General features: G+C 38.0%; 1 protein-coding gene across 1 annotated transcript in view; it reads right to left on the bottom strand.

The window, feature by feature from the left end:
- PPM1E (protein phosphatase, Mg2+/Mn2+ dependent 1E) overlaps positions 1–25,652 on the bottom strand; it is a 229,683-nt gene that overhangs the window by 14,083 nt on the left and 189,948 nt on the right. Inside the window, exons 2-3 of the mRNA XM_018064131.1 lie at positions 10,408–10,526; positions 3,630–3,829 (exon numbers count right to left, since the gene is read on the bottom strand). Of these exons, the coding sequence (XP_017919620.1) occupies positions 3,630–3,829; positions 10,408–10,526 (319 nt within the window). The remainder of the gene's footprint in view (positions 1–3,629; positions 3,830–10,407; positions 10,527–25,652) is intronic.

The following is a 25,652-nucleotide window of genomic DNA, read 5'->3' as shown; positions in this document are numbered from 1 at the left end:
CTACTATGTATAAAATAAAATAAACAACAAAGATATATCGTATAACACAGGGAATTATAGCCATTATCTTGTAGTAACTTCTAATGGAATATAATCTGTACAAACACTGAATTACTATACTGTATACTTGAAACTAATATAGTATTGTAAATCAATTATATTTTAATTTTTAATAAATGGATAAAGAGATATGGTATGTATGTATACACACACACAATGGAACAGTACTCGGCCATAAAAAAGAATAAAATGTTGCCAACTGCAACAATGCGGATAGACTTGGAGGGTATTATGCTTAGTAAAATAAGTCAGGGAAAGACAAATACGGTACTGTATGTCACCACTTATATGTGGAACCTAAAAGATGAAACAAACAAGTATTACAGAATGAAAACAGGCTCACAGATACAGAGGACAAACTCGTGGTTACCAGTGGGGAGAGGGAAGTGGGGAGAAGCAAGGGAAGGGTAGGGGATTAAGAGACACAAACAACTGTGTATAAAGTGAATTAACTACAAGAATATAGTTTATAACACAGGGAATACAGCCAATATTTTATAATAACTTTAAATGAGCTGTAATCTATAAAAATTTCAAATCACTAAGTTGTATACCTAAAACTAATACTATAAATCCTATGAATTGCTTGAGCAACTTCACTGCATTGATTTATAGTATTAGTTTTAGGTATACAACAGAGTGATTTGAAATTTTTATAGATTACAGCTTATTTAAAGTTACTATAAAATATTGGCTGTATTCCCTGTGTTATATACTATATTCTTGTAGTTTATTTACTTTATACATAGTTGTTCAATATATCTCAACAAACATTTTTATTTAAAAAGTAACAGTAAATTAAAAAAACATATTTATCTAGTTGGCTACCCCAGGTATTAGCTGCGGCACACAGGATCTCTGATCTTCACTGCAGCACGCAGGATCTTTAGTTGAGGGGTTTGGACTCCTAGTTGTAGCACGTGGGGTCCAGTCCCCAAACCCAGGCCCCCTGCTTTTGAAGCGTGGTGCCTTAGCCACTGGACCAGCAGGAAAGTCCTCAACAGCAGTAATTTTTAAAAATGTACTCATTTTTAAACAGTTCAACTGGCAGGGCAAGGGTAAACTTTAAAATAGCAAATGTAAGCAGTTTTTAAACGATGAGTGAGCCGATATGGGATCATCACAAAAAAGAAGGGAGCAGTAATAGTTTCATGTGGGCGTGAGAATATACTTTAGACAATGTGAGGCTGGTAAAGAGACTTTTAAACAATGTAACATCAGAAGAAACAAAGGAGCCAACAGGATCTCTTCTTTAAAAAAAATGCTGGTATCTTCCCTGTTATAAAGATAATGGGTCTATGGAAGAAACCTAAATATCTGTCGACAGATGAATAGATAAAGAAGATGGGGCGGGGGGAGTGCACGTGTGTGGTGGAATACTACTTAGCCATAAAAAGAGTGAAATAACGTAATCTGCAGCAACAATGATGGACCTAGAGATTATCATACTAAGACAAGGAAGTCAGAAAGACAAATACCATACAGTATCACTTATATGCAGAATCTAAAATGTGACACAAATGAGCTTATTTACAAAACAGAAAACATTTTCACAGACATAGAAAACAAATTTGTGGTTACCAAAGGTGTGGGAGAAGAATAAATTAGGAGTTTGGGATTAGCAAATACAAACTATAATATATAAAACTGATAAACAACAAAGTCCCACTGTATAGCACAGGGAACTATATTCAACATTCTATAATAAACCACAATGCAAAAATCTGAAAAATTGTATATATATACTCTTCAGGATATTTATATATATATACAAATGAATCGCCTTGCTGTACGCCAGAAACTAACACAACACTGTAAATCGACTATATTTCAATTAGATAATGTATGTTTATTTGGACTAATAAAGAAGTGTATGGTGTTGTTCAGTCACTCAGTCAAGTCTGACTCTTTGTGACCCCATGGACTGCAGCACACCAGGCCTCCCTGTCCCTCAACATCTCCTAAAGTTTGCCCAAGGTCATGTCTACTGCTCAAGGTCATGTCCACTGCATCAGTGATGCCATCCAGCCATCTCATCCTCTGATGCCCCCTTCTCCTTCTGCCCTCAGTTTTTCCCAGCATCAGGCACTTTAAGTGCATAGAAGGAAATAAATATATCTAATACAACCATCCACAGATAACCAGTCTTTTTTCTATACATATAAATTTTTAATAAAATAAAATTAGAATCATAATGTACATAAATTTTTTACCCTGCCTTTTGTCACTTACCATATCATTAGCACTTCCCCCATGTCATTAAGTATTACTCAAAGACATTATTTTAAATGGATATGTACTATACATCTTACAAGCATATCACTGCTATCATTTCCTACATAAGACTTGGATCATTTCCAATTTTTTATTATTGATAATGCTGTGTAAAAAACATTTATGTCAAACAAAATATGTAAGCATTTTCTGCTTCCTTATAATATAAAATCAAAGCTGAAATTATCAAAGTGTGTGAAAATTTATACAGTTCTAAATACACGTTGCCCAACTGCCCTCAAAGTCTGTTTCATTACAGCCAAGAGCTCCTTGCTGAGTTAGGCCTTTGGGTTGATTTTTGAGGCAAAATGAAAACCAACCAGGTTAACAAAGTGTAATGATGCCCTCGAACCTGAGTACAATCTTCAAGGGTGCAGTGATTTAAGGACTGTTTATCACATTATGGCCTTTAGGCGTTATATTTGCATGGGTGTGGTGTCAGCTGATCTATACTGTAAAACAAGCACCAGTCACCAGCCCACCATCACTGCTTGACAGTCAGCTAAAATTTAACTTTAGCTGCTAAGTGAAGGAAATAGTGTGCTTTGTATAAATCACTACATTGTAATTTTAAAGTTATGGACTTGAGTGAAGAGGCAAGTGACAGGCACAGGAAACAAACCTAGCTCTGTTTGCATTAACATAATAGAAAAAGAAGAGGAAGATAACAAGAAAATGGTTATTAAGTTGACAAGGCTCATATGATCCAATCTGTCAGTCACAGAGATTCAGGAAAAGTAATTCCAGCTACTTTCCTAACTCAGAAACCAAGATTTTAAAAACAGTCACATGAAATCAGAAAACTATCTTAGTTTCAAATTCATTCTTTTATGTTTGTATTTTGTGTTGCTTCAGCAAAATAGTAATGTGGGAACTCAATAGATAATGTTTGATTATACTATAGAAATAGTTTCCTTTAAAAAACAGCTTTATCGAGATATAACAGTTTTCCTTTTGGTTTGTATGTTTATAGAATGTCTTTGGAAGGTTATACAAGGGCTGGTAATTTGCCTCCGCAGAAGGGATCTGAAGTGTCTGAGAGACAAGGATAAGACTGGGATTTTTATTTCCCAGTTCTAAACCATGTGAATGCATTACCTATTCAAAACACATGAAATAAATAGTTCTTTTCCCTTCGTCTAATGGAAGAAGCAAATCTGTGCCACTTTGCCCTTAGTCCTATTCCAAGCCATCAGAGATACTATTACAGTTTGCTACAACTTCTCTTACTAGAAAACAGGTCTGTGACGGTGTTTTATTTTCAAATCTCGTGACACTTCAGAAGTGCCCTTTACCTCTAGGTTGAAGAGCATGTTGAAGTCAGGGATGCAGACATGTTTGTCCTCCATTTTCCTGCGCATGTTTTTGATGGCATGGATTGATGTCTCATAATAAAGCTGGGGTCTCCTGCGGAGAGGGAAGTCTTTCACCCAGCTGCAGCAAATCTCGTGTAGTTTGCTGAAGACAGAACGGGCCAATTTCACTGTCTCAATCTCTGTGAAAGAAACAGAAATCCCTGATGAAGAGCCTGGTAAAACTGCTTTTCACTTGCCTGCCTAGGAGAAAACAGAAGTAGGTCGCCTTAGTCAAGCTCCTCCTTAGTAGAAGAAATTCCTCCTTCTGGAGAGAAATGAAATGTTGTTCTGAAGAGAGAAAATGACAACCTGTCTGATAGAAAATCATCAGCCAGCAGCTGCCACTAAGATACCCTTATGTCACGAGGAGAAAACCTCTGAGCAGGGCTGGATCTATTCCTAGGCTGGAGTCCTTCCAGCCGGTGAAGTACTCTGGCCATGCTATCTACTTCAGAGCACTTTTGTTTGGCTGCCAAGGTTATCATCTGGAGACCCAAGCCTCCTGTGCATAGGAAAATGACTGAAAGATGAACAATGACTATCCAAGAATTAGAATATGAAGGCTTATGAAAATATTGTTTATTTACAAAGTACAGGAATAAGAAGGGTTCGCTTTGACTACTGTTTGTCTTCATCTCTTTCTTTCCTCGTCTCTTCCTTTATCTTACTCGTTTCCTTTCTTTCCTGTAACTGATCATAATTCAGAGTTGAACTATAAGTTTTTTGTTATTTGATGTATTTTTTAATTAAAGTTTTGGGCAAGAGCTTATATAGTTTAACCAAAAGGTTAACAAATGAATCTTAAAAGTTCGATATTTCTCTAAGGAAAATGTACTTTACATTCTGTCGATGTGTGTAACCCTAGACTGAACAAAGCAGACGCCAACAGAGGCTTCTTCGCCCTAGACTACTGAGTCTCCTACTTGGCCCATTCGGTGGAGTAGCCTCGCTCACTTCTGAGTCTCCCTGCGTCCCTCAGTGGATGGACAGATGTGTAAGCTTTCAAGCAACACTGACGAGTACTCAGGAGACTATCTCACATCATCTCCACTCAAGCTGTCCTCTACTCAAGTTGCAGCAGTTGAAATAACCAAGGAAAGATTAGGTTTTCCCAGGCCAGTATTTTAGAAGCTCCCCCTATATCCCAGTGAAGTGAAGTGAAAGTCACTCAGCTGTGTCCAACTCTTTGTGACCCCATAGACTGTAGCCCACCAGGCTCCTCTGTCCATGGGATTCTCCAGGCAAGAATACTGGAGCGGGTTGCCATTCGCTTCTCCAGGGGACCTTCCTGACCCAGGGAATCAAACCTGCGTCTCCTGTATTGCAGGCAGATTCTTTACTGTCTGAGCCACTAGTAATTTAGAATTCTCAAAACAACTGTTGATTTCACTTTACTAAGTCAGATACAGCTTGACAGGCTGAGAAGACGTGTACCAGATGGGCAATGGTTGCACACGCCTCTTCGGATCTAGAGCACAAATCTCAAAGAAGAGAGACTGTGTGTTCTAGAATGTCCTGGGAACTGAGATTCCTTTTTTTTTTCATTCTCTACCCTGCTGCTGCCTTAATCTGTAACTTTACCTGTTTTCTTATTCAAAATTCTTTTTTAAATGACTATATTCAGAAAGCTGGTCTCAAGGTTTTTGTTGCCTTTATTTTTCTCATTGACACAGTACAGGGTGGCAAACCATGTATGTGACTTTGTCCCCTTTGCCATTTTTATATAACTGAAAATCAAGGGTACATTTGGAAGAGAAAAAAAGTTCAAAGAGTAAAAGAGGTGTGTATAAGAGGGAAAAACTGAGGCCAGTAGACAGCCTAACATTTTGATTATTTTTAGCAACTCCAATCTTTTTGTTTGTTTAAAACACCAGTTGCCAGAGACTGTCTCTTTCAGCCAGCAATTACCTATTTCTATCACTTTCAACCCATCTGGTCTCTGCAACAATATATTGCCCCAAATCCAGACTGTTTATCTGGGTCTGAATTTGACTCAAACACAAGGGAAGACTGCAAAATAATAAGTGAGTTCAGAAACTTTCAGGGAGCATGGGGTGAGCTGAAACAAATGACTGATATTAATTATCAGGATAGTTTCCAGATTCTCAGATAATAATATAAAACATCATATTTTGGTTTATTACTTTTTATCTTACTATACAGACCTCTACTGTCAAACAGAGTAGCTTACTAGCTACATGTGGCTAATTACTTTAATTAAAATTACATAAAATTTAAAACTCAGTCTTTGGTCACATTAGGTATATTTCAAGTACTCAGTAACTATATATGGCCAGTGGCTACCACCCTGGACAACGTGCAGGTAGAGAAGATTTCCATCATGTCTACTGCACAGCCCTGGTGTAGACAGATTAAACTGGTCAAGGGAAACAATACCGGCTTCCTCTTTTTTTAGTAACCCACTAGATCTGTCTTAGGCTTCCCTGGTGGCTCAGATGGTAAAGCGTCTGCCTGCAATGCGGGAGACCCGGGTTCGTTCCCTGGGTCAGGAAGATTCCTGGAGAAGGAAATGGCAGTCCACTCCAGCACTCTTGCCTGGAAAATCCCATGGACGGAGGAGCCTGATAGGCTACAGTCCGTGGGGTCGCAAAGAGTCGGACACGACTGAGCGACTTCACTTTCACTTTAGATCTGTCGTTGTTCACACCATCTACTACAACTCATCACATTTCTAACCAAAAGATAACATTTACTGAGTATCTGCTACATTCTATGTCTCTGGAACATTTCACTAACAGGTAATATCACTCTCAACCCCAGGTCTATCTGACTCACACCATGCTCTACTTTTCCCAAGTTAGATTGCACATGGACACTGTATTTTAATTGTCTTTGATTAGTCACAGTATAGGTGGCAACCCACTCCAGTACTCTTGCCTGGAGAATCCCATGGACGGAAGAGCCTGGTAGGCTGCAGTCCATGGGGTCGCTAAGGGTTGGACACAACTGAAGCGACTTCACTTTCACTTTTCACTTTCATGCATTGGAGAAGGAAATGGCAGCCCATTCCAGTGTTCTTGCCTGGAGAATCCCAGGGACGGGGGAGCCTGGTGGGCTGCCATCTATGGGGTAGCACAGAGTTGGACACAACTGAAGTGACTTAGCAGCAGCAGCAGCAGCAACAGCAGCAGTACCTAGCAGATGGCAGAAACTCTAAAGATATTGACTAAATAAATGAATATGCAAACTTATAAAATTAAATAACCACTAATAAAGTATTTGTATGCTTCTTGGTTGTTAATTCTGCTTCCTTGATCCCTCCAACTGTTTCTGCAATGATGCCATTCTTTAAAAATTACTGTAATTCTAAAACATGCTTTAATATAAGGAGGACTGGCTTTTCTATTATTATTAACTTTAAAGATGGCACCTGGGTAGTTCAACATGTTTATTCTTCCAGATGAACTACTTATTTTGCCAAGTTTGTGGGGGAAATATGTTGCCATTATGTTTGGGATCACACTGAATTTACAGAGTTATATGGAAAAAATTGACTTCTTTTTCATATTAAGTCTTATTCAGGAACAAGTTATACTGTTTCATTAAATGAAATCCATTTTATCTTGCTCGATAGAGTCTTAACATATGTCCTATTTCTTACTGAATTTATTCCTATTTTATTTTGTTTGCTATTTTGAGTCAGAGATTTGTTTTAATGTGTTATTTGGCACCTAGCAAACATTTCTCTTTCTCCCAATAATACTTTCTTCTCTAATCTCAGTCCATGTGTGTCTAGGGGTAAAATGTGATTCAGATCTAACCATTTAGAGACCACATTCCTCTGGCCATAGTTATTGGTTCAGGAAAGGGAAACAACCCAAGATGGACTGATTAGAGTGAGTCCTGTGACTTATGTAAGAGCAACTGAGTAAAGTTACTCATTTTCCTGCTTGATTTGAACCTGGGCAGATGAAGATCTGATGTTCCTAGCAGTCGTTTTGCTATCCCATGGAACCTGAAAATAAAATCCAAAGGAGAGAGTACAGCTGAGAGTTGGAGAAGGCCAGGTCCTCATGACATCATGTGAAGCCTTGAATCTAGCTGTGTAGCTCTTACCTTGAAGGACAGCCAATAAATTGTTTTGCTGAAGCCAGTGGTCACTTGCAACTAGAAAATCCTCGAGTATATACTCTAAACATGCACACTAGGTTTTTGGTTTAAGCCAAAGTTTGTCCTACAATGTCCAGTGCTGTTTTATTAAGTATATGTTTAAAATTAGAAATAAATATTAAATTTTATCAAATGCTTCTTTGGGCATCCTTAGAGATTATTCTGTTTTTTTTTTCTTTTGACCTATTAATATAAAAATTATGCTAATAAATGTCCCAATATTTTTTTCTCACTGCTGTCTCCTCAGCAGCATAGTGCTAAGCTATGGTAGGCCCTCAGTAAAATACTCATCAAATTATTGTACTAAGTATACAAATATTTCACTTAAGATTTTTCACATTGATTATTAAGACTCATCTCTCATTTCTTGGTTCTGTCTTAGCCAAGTTTAAGTATCAAGTGTTATGCTATGCAAATTTTCCTCTTTCCCCATATAACTGGATAATTCATTTTAACAAGCAATAGAATTACTGTCTTTGATTGTCTGAAAACATTCACTTATAGAATCACCTACTCTTTTTGTCCTTTTTGCCAATCTTCTCAACCTCTTTCTGCTTAGATAAAGCTTTATTAATTTGTATATTTCTAGAAAATACCCAGGTTTTCAAATTTATTTATATAAAAATGTTCATAATTCTTTTAATATCCTCTATATCAGTGATCATTTTTACCTTCTTATTTTTAATTTTTACATTAGGATATTTTATACTGATTTTAGGTTGTCTGGACAGGAGTTATATCTGTCAACAGAAATGTAAGGTTGTTTAACAAACATTCTGTTAGGGATGGCATAAACATAAAAAGAACTTTAGGGTAAAGTTTCTTTAAGTCTGTTTTTGGAAACACCTAAGAGGAGAGTCACAGGGCATTTCAGTGGGGACTTCCGTGCCTTTAAGGCAACGACAGCAGGCATTACTCAGTATGTTCATTCCCACTCTTCGGTATGGATAAACACAATATGCCCTGCAGAGATTCTCCACTTAGTGATTTGGGTGAAACAGATTAAGGACATGCAAATAGTTTGGAACTCTAATAGATCATTCTGAATCACAGCAGTGGCATGGAGGCATTACTGGGTAATCTCTTGGAAAAATATAAAATCAGGATGACTAATGATATCCACCAAAAGAAAATCCCTTCCTTTCATATTTACTATCTTACAGGGGTTCAGAAAATTCTTCCAACCTAGACACGAAGGGCAACACTTCAATCTTAAGTATTCTCCTGTACAGGAAGTGGTGTAAGAACATCAGCATATAAATAATTGCTGCTTAAAATGGAAAAATAAAATCAAATAAAAAAGGATGCAAAAAAGAGAAAATTGTCCAAAGGTAGCGGTCCACCCCCTCACAGCTGTAAATTACTCATCAGTCGTTAATGCCAGTGTACTGATCTGGAGCTGAGTCAGCCACCACCCTGGCTGCAGTGAAGCAGAATTTAATCTCCCTCATCTTTTCATTACAGGGCTTTTACTTCATGCATCAGTACTAGAGAGGAAAGACCAATGCTTTGCAGCAGGAATTCCATCCAGCTTGACTCTGGAACAATTTGGTTCCAAGTGAATCAATTACTCTCAGTAAAAACAAGAGGAATTCCTTCCTTGCCAATTTTCTACCAAAAATTCTCTAGAGAGATGCAGCAAGATGCAGGAATGGTTATTTTTATATCTGCCTCACATTCTCTGGAATCTAGCTGCCCTAATTCATTAATATATGTTTTGCTCCCTCTGTCCCATGTTTAAAGGCAAATGCTTAAAATAGAACAAATAGAATGAAGTATTAAAATTCCTCAACAATTCTTAATTCTCTAGTTTTTACAAAAATTGGTATTTTTAATGTGTTAAATATGTATAAGCCTAATATATTAATAAACATGCCTTCATTAATAAACATTCTCATAATTAACTGAAAAAAGATGCCCATGCAATTAAATCACATAATTGTCATAAAGAGCTCTATTTATTGGTGGATGTAAAAAAGTTGCAAATAATTTTATTTATGTATTTATTTTATCTTTGGCTCTGCTGGGCCCTCCTTCACGGGCTTTTCTCTAGCTGTGGTGAGCAGGGCTACTCTCTCATTGCAGTGCGCGGGCTTCTCGCTGGGCTGGCTTCTCTTGTTTTGAAGCCACCAGGAAAGCCCGGCAGACAAAATTTAATAGGATTAACGAGAAGTTTTGTAACAACCGACCTCCTGAATTTGTATATCTGAGTTTTTTACTTGACTTCTTAAAGATGAATTAAAACTTTAAAGCAGATTTTTCTCAAACCACCCTTCCCTTCACTTATTCACTTATCTTTTCTGCTGTGTCTTCACATTTCTCCCTTCTCTTCATTTGCCTAGATATTATTTATGATGACATATTGTTATCATAGCTCCTGCTCCAGTTACCTGCACATGGCTTCAAAAGTCTATATTTTCCCCTTCTACTTTTACTCATTAGTTTGAAAAAACATGTTTCTGAAGTTTTTCTCTTGCTACAACTATACAATATCAACCAGTGGGTAAACATAATTAGATATAGTATTCTGCAGGTAATTTATGTGGATCGTTCAATAGAAAAACAAATATTGTAGAAAGGTACTTGCCCACAGTCCCTTCTGTGCCATCCGTTTCCTTTGGAATATAATGTGCAGAAAGATCACTCTGAAGGACTTCGTCTGATGTGGCTCTGGCTAGAGCGGCAGCCAAAAAGGAAGGGCAGTTACTGAAAGACAACAATAAACGTCTATTCAGCAAGAATTAGAAACATCCCATTTAAAATTATTACTAATTACTTTACTATTAACATATTGTTTCAAAACAAAATTATACCTTTAAACAACATTCGATGCACATTTCTTGAGAGGATATCATATGCTACACACTTTGCCAAGGCACTGGGTATACAGTGGTGAATTAACACAGACTTGGCCCCTGACCTGGTGGGGCTTACAATCTGATTAGGGAGACAGATGATGAATAAGTAACCAAATAGGTTATAATTCGAGTTGGGATAACTTTTATAAGGGAAACAAATAGGATAGAGAGCATTAAAGAGAAATACCTACTTAGAATAGTCAGGAATGCCTTGCCTTAAAGGACGAGAAAGAGTCAGTTATATGGGGGTGGGATTTGGGGACAGTATTCCAGGCAGAGAAAACAGCATGTGTGCAGACCCTTTCTGAGAGCAAAGCATGTCTGAGGAACTGGAAGAAGCCCAGAAAGATGAAGTATAGCAGGTAAGGGGGAGAGTGGTGAGGAGTAAGGTCAGAGGAGCGGGAACAGGCCAGTTATATGGATCTCTTGGATGGTAAGGAATTTGGATTTTACGCAAAGTGCAGGGGGAAGTCACTGATGATTGAAAGCAAGAGAGGGTCATAACCAGATATGTTAAATAAAATACTTCGTTGACTGCTGTGTCAAAGGGAACTGGCAGGGAACAGGAATGAAGGAGAGCGATCAATAAGGAGACTGTTGTAATCCAGATGAGATTCTTTAAAAACTGATTATATTTTAGAGAAAGAAAATATAGAATTTGATTATTATTGTATGCAGAGGTGAGAGAGAGAGAGAAAAGAATCAGCCTGGGTTTTGGCCTGCACCACTAGGTGAATGGCGGCATCATTCACCTAGATGGAGAAAACAGGAAAAGACAGGTATGTGGAGGAAAAGGGTCAAGTAGAAAATGAGAATTCATTTTAGCCATGTTAAGTTGGAAAAAGTCTCTGCAATATCCTAGTAAGGGTGCCAAATGGTTAATTATATATTTTAGTGTGGATCTAAGAGATGTAAGGAAACTTGGAAGTCGTGAATGTATGGGTGGCATCTAAAACTAGAGAGATAAAGGGGAATTCCCTGGTGGTCCAGTAGTTAGGCCTCCGCACTTCCACTGCAGGGGGCAGAGGTTCCTTTCCTGGGTGGGGAACTAAAGATCTCACAAGCTGTGCAGTGTAGCTTAAAAAAAATTTTTTTTTTTAACTATGGAAATAGATCACATAGAGAAAACAAAAAGAGAGAACTGCTATGGACCAGTGACTTCTACGTGCCTCTGTTTTCCCCCTTTGGAAATAGTAAGTACCTCCCCACTATACCCACTGTATGTTGGGTAGCGGCAGGGAAGTGGTAGATAATACGCCACTATAGTCCCTAGGCATCCAAATCAAATGGAACTATACTCAGGGAGCTGTCATCAAGAAATTATAGCCAAGGAATCTCATCTGGACCTGACTTCACTGAGATCCTGAACCTGAGTCTGATGCCATTAAGGGATGACATTTTGGGAGACTCTGAGGGGAGAGGTGAAGGTTTTTTGCATGTGGGAGGGATACGAATTGTGTGGCCAGAACAGACTGTGGCAAATTGTTTTTCTAAAAATGATCACAGCAATATTTCTGGTGCTACGTGCTCGTTAAGAACCTTGCCATTACACATGAAAGTGAATGAGCCTTTGATGAAAAAAGAAGTGGCAAAAGTGATGCTGTGTGGCTTCTGAGGTTTGGTCATAAAAGCCTGCATGACTTTCCCCTGGCTTTCTCGTCTCTCTTCCTTCACTTTCTCCTTTTCCTCCCCCCCTTCCCCCTGGGACACAGACAGGTTCATGTGGGTGTTAGCTGAGGCTTCCAGTCAAGAGCAGTTATTATCAATTGCTTGACATGGTAACAGCACAGACCTTCAGAAGATACCAGTACCAGCCTGAATCTTCCAGCTGAGGCCCCAGACATTATGGAACAGAGAAAGCTGACTCTGCTTTGTCCAGTCTTGTGCTCAAAGAAACTATAAGTATAATTAATGATTGTTTCATGATGCTAATTTCTGTGCTAATTTGTCACACCGCCGTAATAACTGAAAACCCAACACTGAGAAGCTTAGTGGAAGATAGGAACCTATAAACACTGAAAATAGCAAGATAAGTAAAAGGCAAACGAAAGGAGTAGAATATCTGAGTGAAGCAATGATCAATTTCATCAATACTACTGAGAAGTCCAATAAGGGAAAATTAGATACTGAATTTAATAACGTAAATAGATCATCACTGACTGGGTGCCAAGACAATTCAGTGGGGGAAAAACAGTCTTTTCTACAAATGGTGCTGGAACAATTGTGATATTCACACACCAAATAATCAATTTAACCTCTTTCCTTACACCACATACAAAAATTTATTCAAAATGGATCGCGACCTAAATGTAAGTGTTAAACTATTAAAATCTTAAAAGAAAGCATAGGGGACTTCCCTGGTAGCACTACGGAAAAGAACCTGCCTGCCAATGCAGGGGACACAGGTTCGATTCCTGGTCCAGGAAGATCTCACATGCCTCAGAGCAACTAAGACTGGGTGCCACAGCTACCGAGCCTGCACTTCAGAGCCTGAGCCTGGCCACAAGAAAAGCCTGAGCACCACAACCAGAGAGTAGCCCCCACTCACCACAACTAGAGAGAGCCTTGCACAGCAGTGAAGATCCAGTGCAACCACAAATAAATGACATTACTAAAAAAAAAAAAGCATAGGAGTAAAACTTCATGACCTTGGATCAGGCAATGGTTTCCCTAAATATGACACCAAAATGACAAGCAACAAAAGAAAAAAATGAGTTAAACTGAACTATATCAAAATTTAAAACTTTCATGCCACAAATCAAGAAAGTGAAAAGACAACTCACACAACAGTAGAAATATCTGTGAATCACATATCTGAAGAGCAGCTGGCATTCAAAATATAAAAAGAACTCTTTTAACTTAATAATAAAAAAGACAATGCTGTTTTCAAATGGGCAAAGGACCTGAATAGTACTGCTCCAAAGAAGATATACAAACGGCCAGTAAACCCATGAAAAGATGCTCAACCTCATTAGTTGGTAGGGAAATGCTGACCAAAACCACAATGAACACTGGATTCACTGCAATACTGTTTACAGTAGCCAAGACATAGAAGCAACCTAAATGTCCATCAACAGAGGAACAGATAAAGATGTGGTACGATGGAATATTACTCAGCCATTTAAAAGGATGAAATAATGCCATCTGCAGCAACATGGATGGACCCAGAAAGTGCCACACTGAGGTGAAGTAAATCAGAGGAGGCGGAATATCATATGACACCCCTTATAGGTGGGATCTGAAAAGAAAATATACAAATGAACTTACTTACAAAGCAGAAAGAGACTTACAGACTTAGAAAACAAACTTATGGTTGCCGAGGGGAGGGACAGTTAGGGACTTTAGAAAGGTCATGTACACACTGCTATATTAAAATGGAGAACCAACAAAAACCTACTGTATAGGACTCTGCTCAATGTTATGTGCCAGCCTGGATGGGAGGGGGGCTTCAGGGAGAATGGATACACGTATATGTATGACTGAGTCCCTTCACTGTTCACCTGAACTAACACAACACTGTTAATCGGCTATACCCCAATACAAAATAAAAAGCTTAAAAATAAAACCTATCACTAAAGGTTAATAAACACAGAAAAATAACCACAATGAGATACCATTTCAACCCACATGACAACTGACATTAAAAAGGCAGGTAATGAAACAAGTATTGACAACTATGTGGAAAAATCGGGAACTGTCATATATTTCTGGTAGGAATGTAAAATGATGCAGGTGCTTTTGGCAGTTCTTAAAATGTTAAACATAAAGTTACTAAATGGACCAGCAATTTCACTCATATATATATCCAAAAGGAATGAAAATAAGGCCTTCCCTGGTGGCCCATGGCTAAGATCCCACGCTCCCAGTGCAGGGGGCCCGGGTTTGATACCTGGTTCAGGAACTAAACCTCACATGCCGTACTAAAGATTCTGCACGCCATAATGAAGAACAGAGATCCCGTGTGCTCCAACTAAGACCCACCAGTGCAGCCAAATAAGTAAATATTACCCCCAAAAGACCCCAAAGAAATGAAAATACACATCCACACAAAAACTTGTACATGAATGCTCGTAACAGTATTATTCATAATAGCCAAAAAGCATAAACAACCAAATGTTCATCAACTTATTATAGATAAATAAAATAGGTAGTATCTTCATCAGCCAGAAAAGAATGAAGTATTAGTATATGCATAGTATTAATACAATGTAGATGAAACTTGAAAACATTACAGGAAATGACAGAACGTGGTCACAAAAAACCACATATTGTAATATTCCACTATATGCAAAGTTCAGAATCGAAGAATCCATAGAAACAGTAGAGTAGTGGTAGCCTAGGGCTGAGGACGAGGTGAGACGGAACTACTGCGAATGGGTAGGGGGTTTCTTTTGGGGGTGATAAAAACGTTCTAGGGACTTCCCTGGTGGTCCAGTGGTTAGGAATCAGAGCCTTCCAATGCAGAGAACTAAGATTCAAACCCGGGTCGGGGAACTACGATACCACATGCTGCAGCGCCATTAAGTCTGTGTGTTGCAACCACCGAGCCTGAGTGCACTAGAGACCCGGCGCACCGCAACTAAGATCGACTCAACGCAGCCAAATTGTGGTTTCAGTATATTCAGAATGGTTTAACCATCACTCTAATCTATGGTTTTAGAACATCTGAAAAAAAAAAAAAGAACATCTGAAAAAATATTTATTCAAATACATAAATACAGTCTTAAGATTCAAAATCGTAGATTATAGTGATGGTTAAACCATTCTGAATATACTAACACCACTGAATCGTATACTTTAAATGAATAACTTTCATGGTATGTGAATTACACCTCAGTAAAGACATTTGAAAAATCACTGACTTTGTTAAGAACCACTGAATAGTGGAAGTGAAAATCAGATTAGAATGGGTTAGTAAAGGAGGGGCAAGGAGGTGTGACAATGGAGGGAATGGGGTGGTAACTTAAAGGGGACCTGGGCCAGGGGAAGTCTGCTGTTTTAGAATGCTGTGGAGTATGACCGCATACTAAATGAAGTCATCCAAAATGAAAGACTAAGATACTGCGGGAAAGAGGGCGTGACCAAAGGAGCAGAGCTCTCGAGAAGGCAAGAATGGATGAGGGGCAATCCAGACATGGAAACCCTGACCTGATAGGATGTGGCACATTCCCTTAATTGGAAAAGGAAAGAAGAAAACAGATACAGACGCAGGTAGGTTTCCAGATTTCTTAGCAGGAAAATAAGAGAATTCCCATCTAATGGTTTGAATCCACCATAACTTATCAAGGCTTACAGTGTGGGAGGCACTGTTCGTGCTCAGGATATACATAGCCAAAAAGAGACAGAACTCCCTAGCTTTAGAGCTTACATTCTAGAGAGTGGTTTCTCAACAAAGTATGAGGCTGATCGGTAGTTCTCAAACTATTGCATGGATCAGAATCACCTCCAGAGCTTGTTAAAATACAGATTTTTGGGCCCCATCCTCAGTTTCTGACTCAGGAGGCCTGGAGCAGGGCTTGAGGATTTTCTTTTCTAACATGTTGTGGTGCTGGAGAAGACCCTTGCAGAGTCCCTAGGACAGCAAGGAGATCAAACCAGTCAATCCTAAAGGAAATCAACCCTGAATATTCACCAGAAGGACTGATGCTAAAGCTCCAATACTTGGCCACCGATGAGAAGAGCTGACTCATTGGAAAAGATCCTGATCCTGGGAAAGACTGAAGGCAGGAGGAGAAAGGGAGAATAGAGGATGAGGTGGCTGGATGGCATCACCGACTCAATGGACATGAGTTTGGGCCAGCTCTGGGAGATGGTGACAGACAGGGAAGCCTGGTGTGCTGCTGTTTATGAGGTCACAGAGTCAGACACGACTTGGTGCCTGAACAGCAACAGCATGTTCCCAGCTGATGCTTATGCTGCTAGTCTGGAAACCACACTCTGAGAACCACTAGGTTAGATCATCAACCGAGTGGTGACAGCAGAAAGCATGTGGGCAGAAGGGATGAAGAGAAAGCAAATGTGAAATATCATTCAACAGTGCTAAGAGACTGTTTGAAGTTTGAGACACTTTTTAAATTAAATCAGTCCTTCTGCTTCTATAATCATAGAATAGGTTATTTCTCTACCTGTGTTCATGTGCCATATATAACATGTGTGGGTAAAAAGAACTCTAGTTCATCAAGATTTGAAGTTTTGCAAGGTGAGTACTATTAAGCACAGATATGGAAGTTGAGCAACTTTTAAAGGATATGATTACAATGTTAGACCATGGCCTCTAGGTTGGCTAAGAAAGAAAGAACAGATATGACTTGTAGATCAATGTGGTCCAAATGCAATTAAAGAATTATAGTGGGAATACTTGGACATATAATCTAAAAGGAAAGAATGCTGTAGTCTGAGAACAAGATACTTGCATGTATGATTTTGGAGCTGGTGCAATTTTTATAACAAGGTTTAGGTAGGACCAAGAAAGTGAGTGGCTTAGAAACAGACAATATGGCAAAGTTCATATCTTAAGTCCCCAAGAACAACTTTGAAAATTTTATCATTCATCAGTATTTTTCTTTTTTTTTTTTCCAGCTTTCTTTTTTTTTTTTTTTAATTTTTATTTTTACTTTATTTTACTTTACAATACTGTATTGGTTTTGCCATACATTGCCATGAATCCACCACGGGTGTACATGCATTCCCAAACATGAACCCCCCTACCACCTCCCTCCCCACAACATCCCTCTGGGTCATCCCCGTGCACCAGCCCCAAGCATGCTGTATCCTGCATCGGACACAGACTGGCGATTCGATTCTTATATGATAGTATACATGTTTCAATGCCATTCTCCCAAATCATCCCACCCTCTCCCTCTCCCTCTGAGTCCAAAAGTCCGCTATACACATCTGTGTCTTTTTTGCTGTCTTGCATACAGGGTCATCATTGCCATCTTTCTAAATTCCATATATATGTGTTAGTATACTGTATTGGTGTTTTTCTTTCTGGCTTACTTCACTCTGTATAATCAGCTCCAGTTTCATCCATCTCATCAGAACTGATTCAAATGTATTCTTTTTAACGGCTGAGTAATACTCCATTGTATATATGTACCACAGCTTTCTTATCCATTCATCTGCTGATGGACATCTAGGTTGTTTCCATGTCCTGGCTATTATAAACAGTGCTGCGATGAACATTGGGGTACATGTGTCTCTTTCAATTCTGGTTTCCTCGGTGTATATGCCCAGCAGTGGGATTGCTGGGTCATATGGCAGTTCTATTTGCAATTTTTAAAGGAATCTCCACACTAACCACTGTTAGTGGTTGTACTAGTTTGCATTCCCACCAACAGTGTAGGAGGGTTCCCTTTTCTCCATACCCTCTCCAGCATTTATTGCTTGCAGATTTTTGGATCGCAGACATTCTGACTGGTGTGAAGTGGTACCTCATTGTGGTTTTGATTTGAATTTCTCTAATAATGAGTGATGTTGAGCATCTTTCCATATGTTTGTTAGCCATCCGTATGTCTTCTTTGGAGAAATGTCTATTTAGTTCTTTGGCCCATTTTTTGATTGGGTCATTTATTTTTCTGGAATTGAGTTGCATAAGTTGCTTGTATATTTTTGAGATTAGTTGTCAGTTGCTTCATTTGCTATTATTTTCTCCCATTCTGAAGGCTGTCTTTTCACCTTGCTTATATTTTCCTTTGTTGTGCAGAAGCTTTTAATTTTAATTAGATCCCATTTGTTTATTTTTGCTTTTATTTCCAGAATTCTGGGAGGTGGATCATAGAGGATCCTGCTGTGATTTATGTCAGAGAGTGTTTTCCCTATGTTCTCCTCTAGGAGTTTTACAGTTTCTGGTCTTACATTTAGATCTTTAATCCATTTTGAGTTTATTTTCGTGTGCAGTGTTAGAAAGTGATCTAGTTTCATTCTTTTACAAGTGGTTGACCAGTTTTCCCAGCACCACTTGTTAAAGAGATTGTCTTTACTCCATTGTATATTCTTGCCTCCTTTGTCAAAGATAAGGTGTCCATATGTGTGTGGATTTATCTCTGGGCTTTCTATTTTGTTCCATTGATCTATATTCGTGTCTTTGTGCCAGTACCATACTGTCTTGATGACTGTGGCTTTGTAGTAGAGCCTGAAGTCAGGCAAGTTGATTCCTCCAGTTCCATTCTTCTTTCTCAAGATTGCTTTGGCTATTCGAGGTTTTTTGTATTTCCATACAAATCTTGAAATTATTTGTTCTAGTTCTGTGAAAAATATCACTGGTAGCTTGATAGGGATTGCATTGAATTTGTAAATTGCTTTGGGTAGTATACTCATTTTCACTATATTGATCCTTCCGATCCATGAACATGGTATATTTTTCCATCTATTAGTGTCCTCTTTGATTTCTTTCATCAGTATTTTATAGTTTCCTATATATAGGTCTTTACTTTCTTCAGGTAGATATATTCCTAAGTATTTTATTCTATTCGTTGCAATGGTGAATGGAATTGTTTCCTTGATTTCTTTTTCTACTTTCTCATTATTAGTATATGGGAATGCAAGGGATTTCTGTGTGTTGATTTTATATCCTGCAACTTTACTATATTCATTGATTAGCTCTAGTAATTTTCTGGTGGAGTCTTTAGGGTTTTCTATGTAGAGGATCATGTCATCTGCAAACAGTGAAAGAAGTATTTTTCAAATTGTAGATTATGATCCATTAGTGAGTAATTATATCAACTTATGAATTGTGAGCCACAGTTTATTTTAAAAAAGGAAATAGAATAAGCTACAGAAGGTAAGGCTAAGTATTCCAGATATATATTAGGGAAGTATATACTGAATCCTGATTATGATGAAAAAAATTGAGTTACTGCTTTTCAACAATTATGAAATAAATTGATGACTTTCCCTGAAACACACATGCTTTATAAACAGTATTACCAATTATCCTTTCATGCTTATCTGATTTTTTTTTGATGAGTCAAATCTTCCTTCACAGATATAAACTCTTTGTCAGCATTGCTTGTCTTTACCTTTCATCATGCTTTAGTTTGATTAACTGGATACATTTAGATATTTTGCCTAAATGGACTCTTAGATATTTATAACATTTACTTGGTCGTTTGGCTATTTTAAAATTTATGTTTTAAAAAATCTGAAAATCTTGATTGCAATCATTTCCTAGAGTTCACCCCAAAAGGATACCTTTTCTTTATAGTTATTAAACTATCTGGATCTTGGTTCACTAAAGGTAAGAATGTGAAAACTTCACAGAATAAGGCAAGAACCATTAGTCTCATTTATGTGTCACCTGCAATACATTTTTAGACACAGTTAATGCAATTTTTTACTTTTTGTCAGACAGAATGAAAATATTTTCAGTGAAGTAGGGAAGAAGATTAGCTGACTAATACCTAGATATAAAACATCAAGCTAGACACCTCACCCACATCAGCTATTCCGACATGTCAAAAAGCTGTAACACTTAGCATGAATAAGTTCTTATGGTTTTGATTCTGAAATGAAAGTGATTATTTCTGCAAAATCAGAATTGCAAATATATTTTAAAACATAGTCACAGAGAAAATCTGATCAAGTCAAATAAAAGCTTATCATTAAAGCCTGTCATCTTTAAGAGAACTACCAAGAGTAACTAATATGATAATAACATAGCAAACCAACATTTCCTCATGCAATATTTGAAAGAACCAAACACAGAAGGCTTTAGAATTTTAAAGTTTGGCAAATGTATTATATAGCAAATAACAGAGGAAGGCCAATAATCAAGGCAATCTGGGGAACTGGGGTTTCAAATGTTATTAAGTTGAGAACATTGCTGAAGAAAAGTATGGTTAGAAAATTTGTAACTTTTGCAGTGTGTGTCATTTTGGGGGACTGGCTCTTTTTAATATCAAATTAATCTTAAGGCCCTTCAGACCCCGTCAAAGAACACTCTTTTGCTATTTTAAAAATTAATTACTTAATTTGAGTGTGTTGGGTCTTGCTTTCAGCTTGCAGGATCTTTCTCTGTGGTGTCTGGACTCTCTAGTTGTGGCGCATGGGCTTAGTGGCTCCATAGCACGTGGGCTCTTAGTTCTCCAACCAGGGATTGAACCTGCGTCCCTTGCATTGCAACGTGGATTCTTAACCACTGGACCACCAGGGAAGTCCTCTCTTTTGCTATCTACTTATATTAACAGATATTTCTGAAGTGCTCACCATTTCTATCTCAATCAATTCACATCCTGCAAACAAAGGATATATGTCTTCATACATTTCAATTTGTTACTTTCTTGTTCTGAGAATCAAAGTACAAACTTATTCATAGATAAAAATAAAATCCTTTCTGTTTTATGTCTAAATCATATACAAGATATATGTATAATCACTTTTTGAACAATGTTGAAATATCATTAATTGGGGGTCTGGTTAATTTTTAAGCTTCATCACACACATAATTCCAATTCATGGGAATCCCCTGGAGGTCCAGAGGACCTCGTGCTCCACTGTTGAAGGCAAAGTTGAGGGCCTGGTTTCGATCCCTGGTCAGGGAACTAGGATCTGCAGATCATGTGGATCAGCAAACAAAAAGAAAAAGAAGGAAGAGGTTTCACTTCATTGAAGTTATCTGTCAATCAATACATAAATGCATATTTGGATTTCTCTGTGTACTGACTTTTTCAACATTATATATTGCGAAGCAGAAATCCAGCTCTATTAAGTTTCATAAACTGAACTCTGCAAACAAAGCTCTAAATAGCTCAGTTGGTAAAGAATCCGCCTGCAATTCAGGAGACCCCGGTTCCATTCCTGGGTCGAGAAGACAGATCCACTGCAGAAGGGATAGGCTACCCACTCCAGTATTCTTGGGCTTTCCTTGTGGCCCAGCTGGTAAAGAATCTGCCTGCAATGTGGGAGACTTGGGTTCAATCCCTGGATTGGGAGGATCCCCTGGAGAAGGGAAAGGCTACCCACTTTCACTTTTTTTTTTAAAAGATAATATTATTTATTTATTTATTTATTTATTTATTTATTTATTTATTTATTTTAATTGGAGGCTAATTACTTTACAATATTGTAGTGGGTTTTTCCATTCATTGACATGAATCTGCCACAAGTGTACATGTGTTCCCTATCCTGAACTCCCCTCCCACCTCCCTCCCCATCCATCCCTCAGGGTCATCCCAGTGCACCAGCCCTGAGCACCTTGTCTCATGCATCGAACCTGGACTGGCGATCTGTTTCACATGTGATAATATACATGTTTCAGTGCTATTCTCTCTCACTTTCACTCTCTTCAGACACAAAAATAAAACAGATTCACAGTTTTCCCTGTTGCTCATATTGGCTAGTATCATCTTTATCCTCAAACTATTTATCTGAGTAGGTCAATGTTAACTCCTCAATTCGATTTCAGAAATAACCACAGCCCCAAACATGCTTGGTATGAGATTTTGAACTATAAAAATACAACTGTATTTACTGACCTTCAACAGTTCAGTACTTAGCAATGTTTATACTATTTTATTTTAATCAGCCTTTCCCCAAATTGGTCTTTTAAAAAGCCATACAGAATATCTGGAAGCAGTATTTAAGGATGAGGCAGGTGTTAAGTATTTTTATGGACTAAAAGTTTGTCTCCCCACCCTAAATTCATATGCTGAAATTCTAATTCCCAAAGTAATGGTATTTGGAGGTAGAACCTTTGGGAGGTAATTAAGTGATGAGGATGGATCCCTTGTGAATAAGATTAGTGCCCTTATGAAAAAGAAATCCTAGAGAGTTCCCTTGCCCCTTCCACCAGGGTGAGGACACAAGGAAAATACAGTTATCTCTACGCCAGAAAGCAATGCCCTCACTAGACACTGAATCTGCCCATGCTTTCATCCTGAATTTCCCAGCCTCCAGAAATGTAAGAAATAAATTTTTGTTGCTTATAAGCCTTCCAGTCTCCAGTACTTTGTTAAAGCAGCCCAAATAGACTAAGATAGTCATCACGTGCGCATGCTCAGTAGCTCAGTCATGTCTGACTCTTTGCGACCCTATGGATTATAGCCCACCAGGCTCCTCTGTCCACAGGATTTTTAGGTAAGAATACCGAAGTGGGTCGCCGTTTCCTTCTGCATGGGATCTTCCCGACCCAGGGAATCAAACATGCATCTCCTGTGTCTCCTGTATTGGTAGGCAGATTCTTTACTGCTGAGCCACCTGAGAAGCAAGACAATCATTATGGGAACTACTCAAATCACCATCATAATCAGTGGAGCACAGAGAAGCAAAACGTCTGTTCTGAGTATGCTCATTTCTTATGCTCTATATCAGCAATGATTCCTTAGATTTCATCACAGGACCAAGTCACAGAAGAATCCAGAGCATTCCTTTCACCTAAAGTGCTTGCAGGAATTTTTTTAAAAGACGAAGAATAATTAGGGATCACTACTGACTTTGAAGCCTGGACATAAACAGTTGCACATAAGCAAGACCTAAAATTTCTGCCAATTTATCCTTTAATTGCTATTCACTCAGTATTCTGAACTGGAGAATTCCAAGGACTGTATAGTCCATGGGGTCGCAAAGAGTCAGACATGACTGAGCAACTTTCACTTTCATTTGTTGGAGAGAGGTCTTAGCAGAAATATGAGGAGTTAGAAAGCTTGGTTCTAGTTCTAGCTGGGTAACCTGAGAAAAGATGCTTAAATTCTCTGGATTTTAGTTCCTCAATAGAAAAATTAAGAAACTGAAATAACATGACTGTGAAGTCTCTTTCAGGTTTAAAATTCTAATTCTATAATTCTATTCCAATAAGGTTGTGAATTTCAAAGATAAAACAAAGGCAATTTAAATGTATAAATTAATACATTTCAGATCCAAACAAATGTTTTTACATACATACACCAAGCAGAATGGAAATAAATTCTATATATTCCTTTTGTAAGCAATATGGGGATACTCTCCTTTATGTACCAGGTGTCTTGTTAAAAGCTGAATGTATATTTACTTTGATAAATGCAATCAATCATTGCAGTGAATCTACCAGTTAAGGGAAGAATCTCTCAGATTTTACATATTGTTTTCTTAAAGAGACATGCCTATTCCATAAACATCACATGAAATAATAGTTACCAACTGGCTATGAAGTTTTATATTTCACTGCCTTGGGTCTTCATTGTTGCACAAGGGCCTTCTCTAGCTGCACTGTGCCAGCTTCTCACTGCGTGGCTTCTCTTGTATTTGTGGCTAGCTTTACATTGAAAACAAAATAGTACTTTTCCTACCTCTTTAAAAATGTTTATTTACAAGAGCTTATTATTCTTTCTCCACTTTATAGGCTGACATGAACCCAATTTTTCCACTAGAGAAAAGGAAAGGAGTCAGATTGGAACTGAATATGAAAGCAGGCTCTCTTTCAGCACTGTATATTGCTATCTTGGTATAAAGCCTGAACCAATAGCCAAATAAGATTATTCTAGCATAAAATATTTAATTTTCATTTATTTTCAAATATTTGGGTGGGTAAGTTTTGTTAGATGGACAGGATAGTATTTTAGTCGGATCTTTTCCCTGAGTTGTCTTGTTAGTATCTTCTACTTGCATAATAAGACGATACACATTTTAAGACTGCACTCTGAATTCTTGCTATAAACCAAGTCAGGAAGCATTTTCCTCACAATGCCAAACCTACACAAATCACTAAAGACATTATTAGATAAATTAGAGGTTTAAAAGTATATCCTTCCTGACATTGGCAACGTGGGCGTCGGCAAAGCACCCACAGCTGTGTTTCAGCAGTCTTGGCAGAGCATTCCTAAGGTAATGAAAATTCTGGAAGGTGGAAGTTTCCATCAGTTAACTCTGAGAGAGCCTTGTCTAGAGCAGCCTCATCGCAGCCCACATATCATGGTGCTGTCTACTCAGTAGGCCCTTGCTAGGGTGATAACATGTAAACGCTAAATTTCTGATCATTCCCCTCTCCCAGGTTAATCGTATGTATTCTAAATCTAGAATAACATATTAAATTAAAATAAAGAAGGCAAATTTTCTATCAGACTTGGTATTCTTTTTCTTAGTGGCCCAAATGGAGTTAAAATCAGGATTGAATTTTTTCCTCTTTAAGCTATTTTCTTTCTTTCTATAACAACCTCTAGGAATACCACCTGGAGTCAGCTGACTATAATGCCCACACATCACAGATTCTCTTAGTGAGCTTTTCTGAATATAAATAATGTTAACTACCAAATGACTAGCTCCTGAAGTTCTGGGTTTGAGGTTCTTACAACAGAAATTTCATTCCCTACTGTTGCTATCAGTATAATTCTAACAATCATTCGTTCACTCTCAACAGGTTGATATTCAAGCAAAGCCGAGAGTACCCTAAGTTTTCTGTGAATAGCAGTCTAGGTGTTACACAATCACCAAAGATCAAACTAGCACCAGTGTCATAAGACCACAAAAAGAAGACGTCTTAGCAGTAACTCTTTCCTGTCACTACTCTTCCATGGCCAAAAGGAATTAAATTGTACAAGTTACTGAAACTTGTCCACATCACCAGTGCACCTTCTAGAGGCTGACTCCTACAGCCTAGTCTCAGGTCTGACACACTTAGAAGCATCTGACTGCTGATTATTCCCACTGCTTTGATGCACTTCCTTTTCTAGGTTTCCAGAACATCACACTCTCCTACATGTTACTCACAGGATTCTGTCTTCTCAATCTCATTTGATGGTTCTTTCTCTTCTTCCTGCATTTGGAATTCCTTTTTCCATGTTGTAAGTCTTTTCTTCTTTTTGCATAGACTTTATCAATTTTTAGTATACCATATCTGTTTGTTATTTATTATGTTTATCATTTATTTTAGACTTTATCCTTCTTCCCACTAGACTGCATTTTGTAATTTATTTTTGTTGGAGTATAACTGCTTTATAATGTTGTGTTGGTTTCTACTATATAGCAAAGTGACTCAGCCATATGTATACATATATCCACTCTT

The sequence above is a fragment of the Capra hircus genome, chromosome 19, assembly GCF_001704415.2.
Source record: "Capra hircus breed San Clemente chromosome 19, ASM170441v1, whole genome shotgun sequence".
Taxonomy (NCBI): Eukaryota; Metazoa; Chordata; class Mammalia; order Artiodactyla; family Bovidae; genus Capra; species Capra hircus.
Note: the sequence above shows the minus strand (reverse complement) of the source record. Positions and strands in the feature narration are given on the sequence as shown.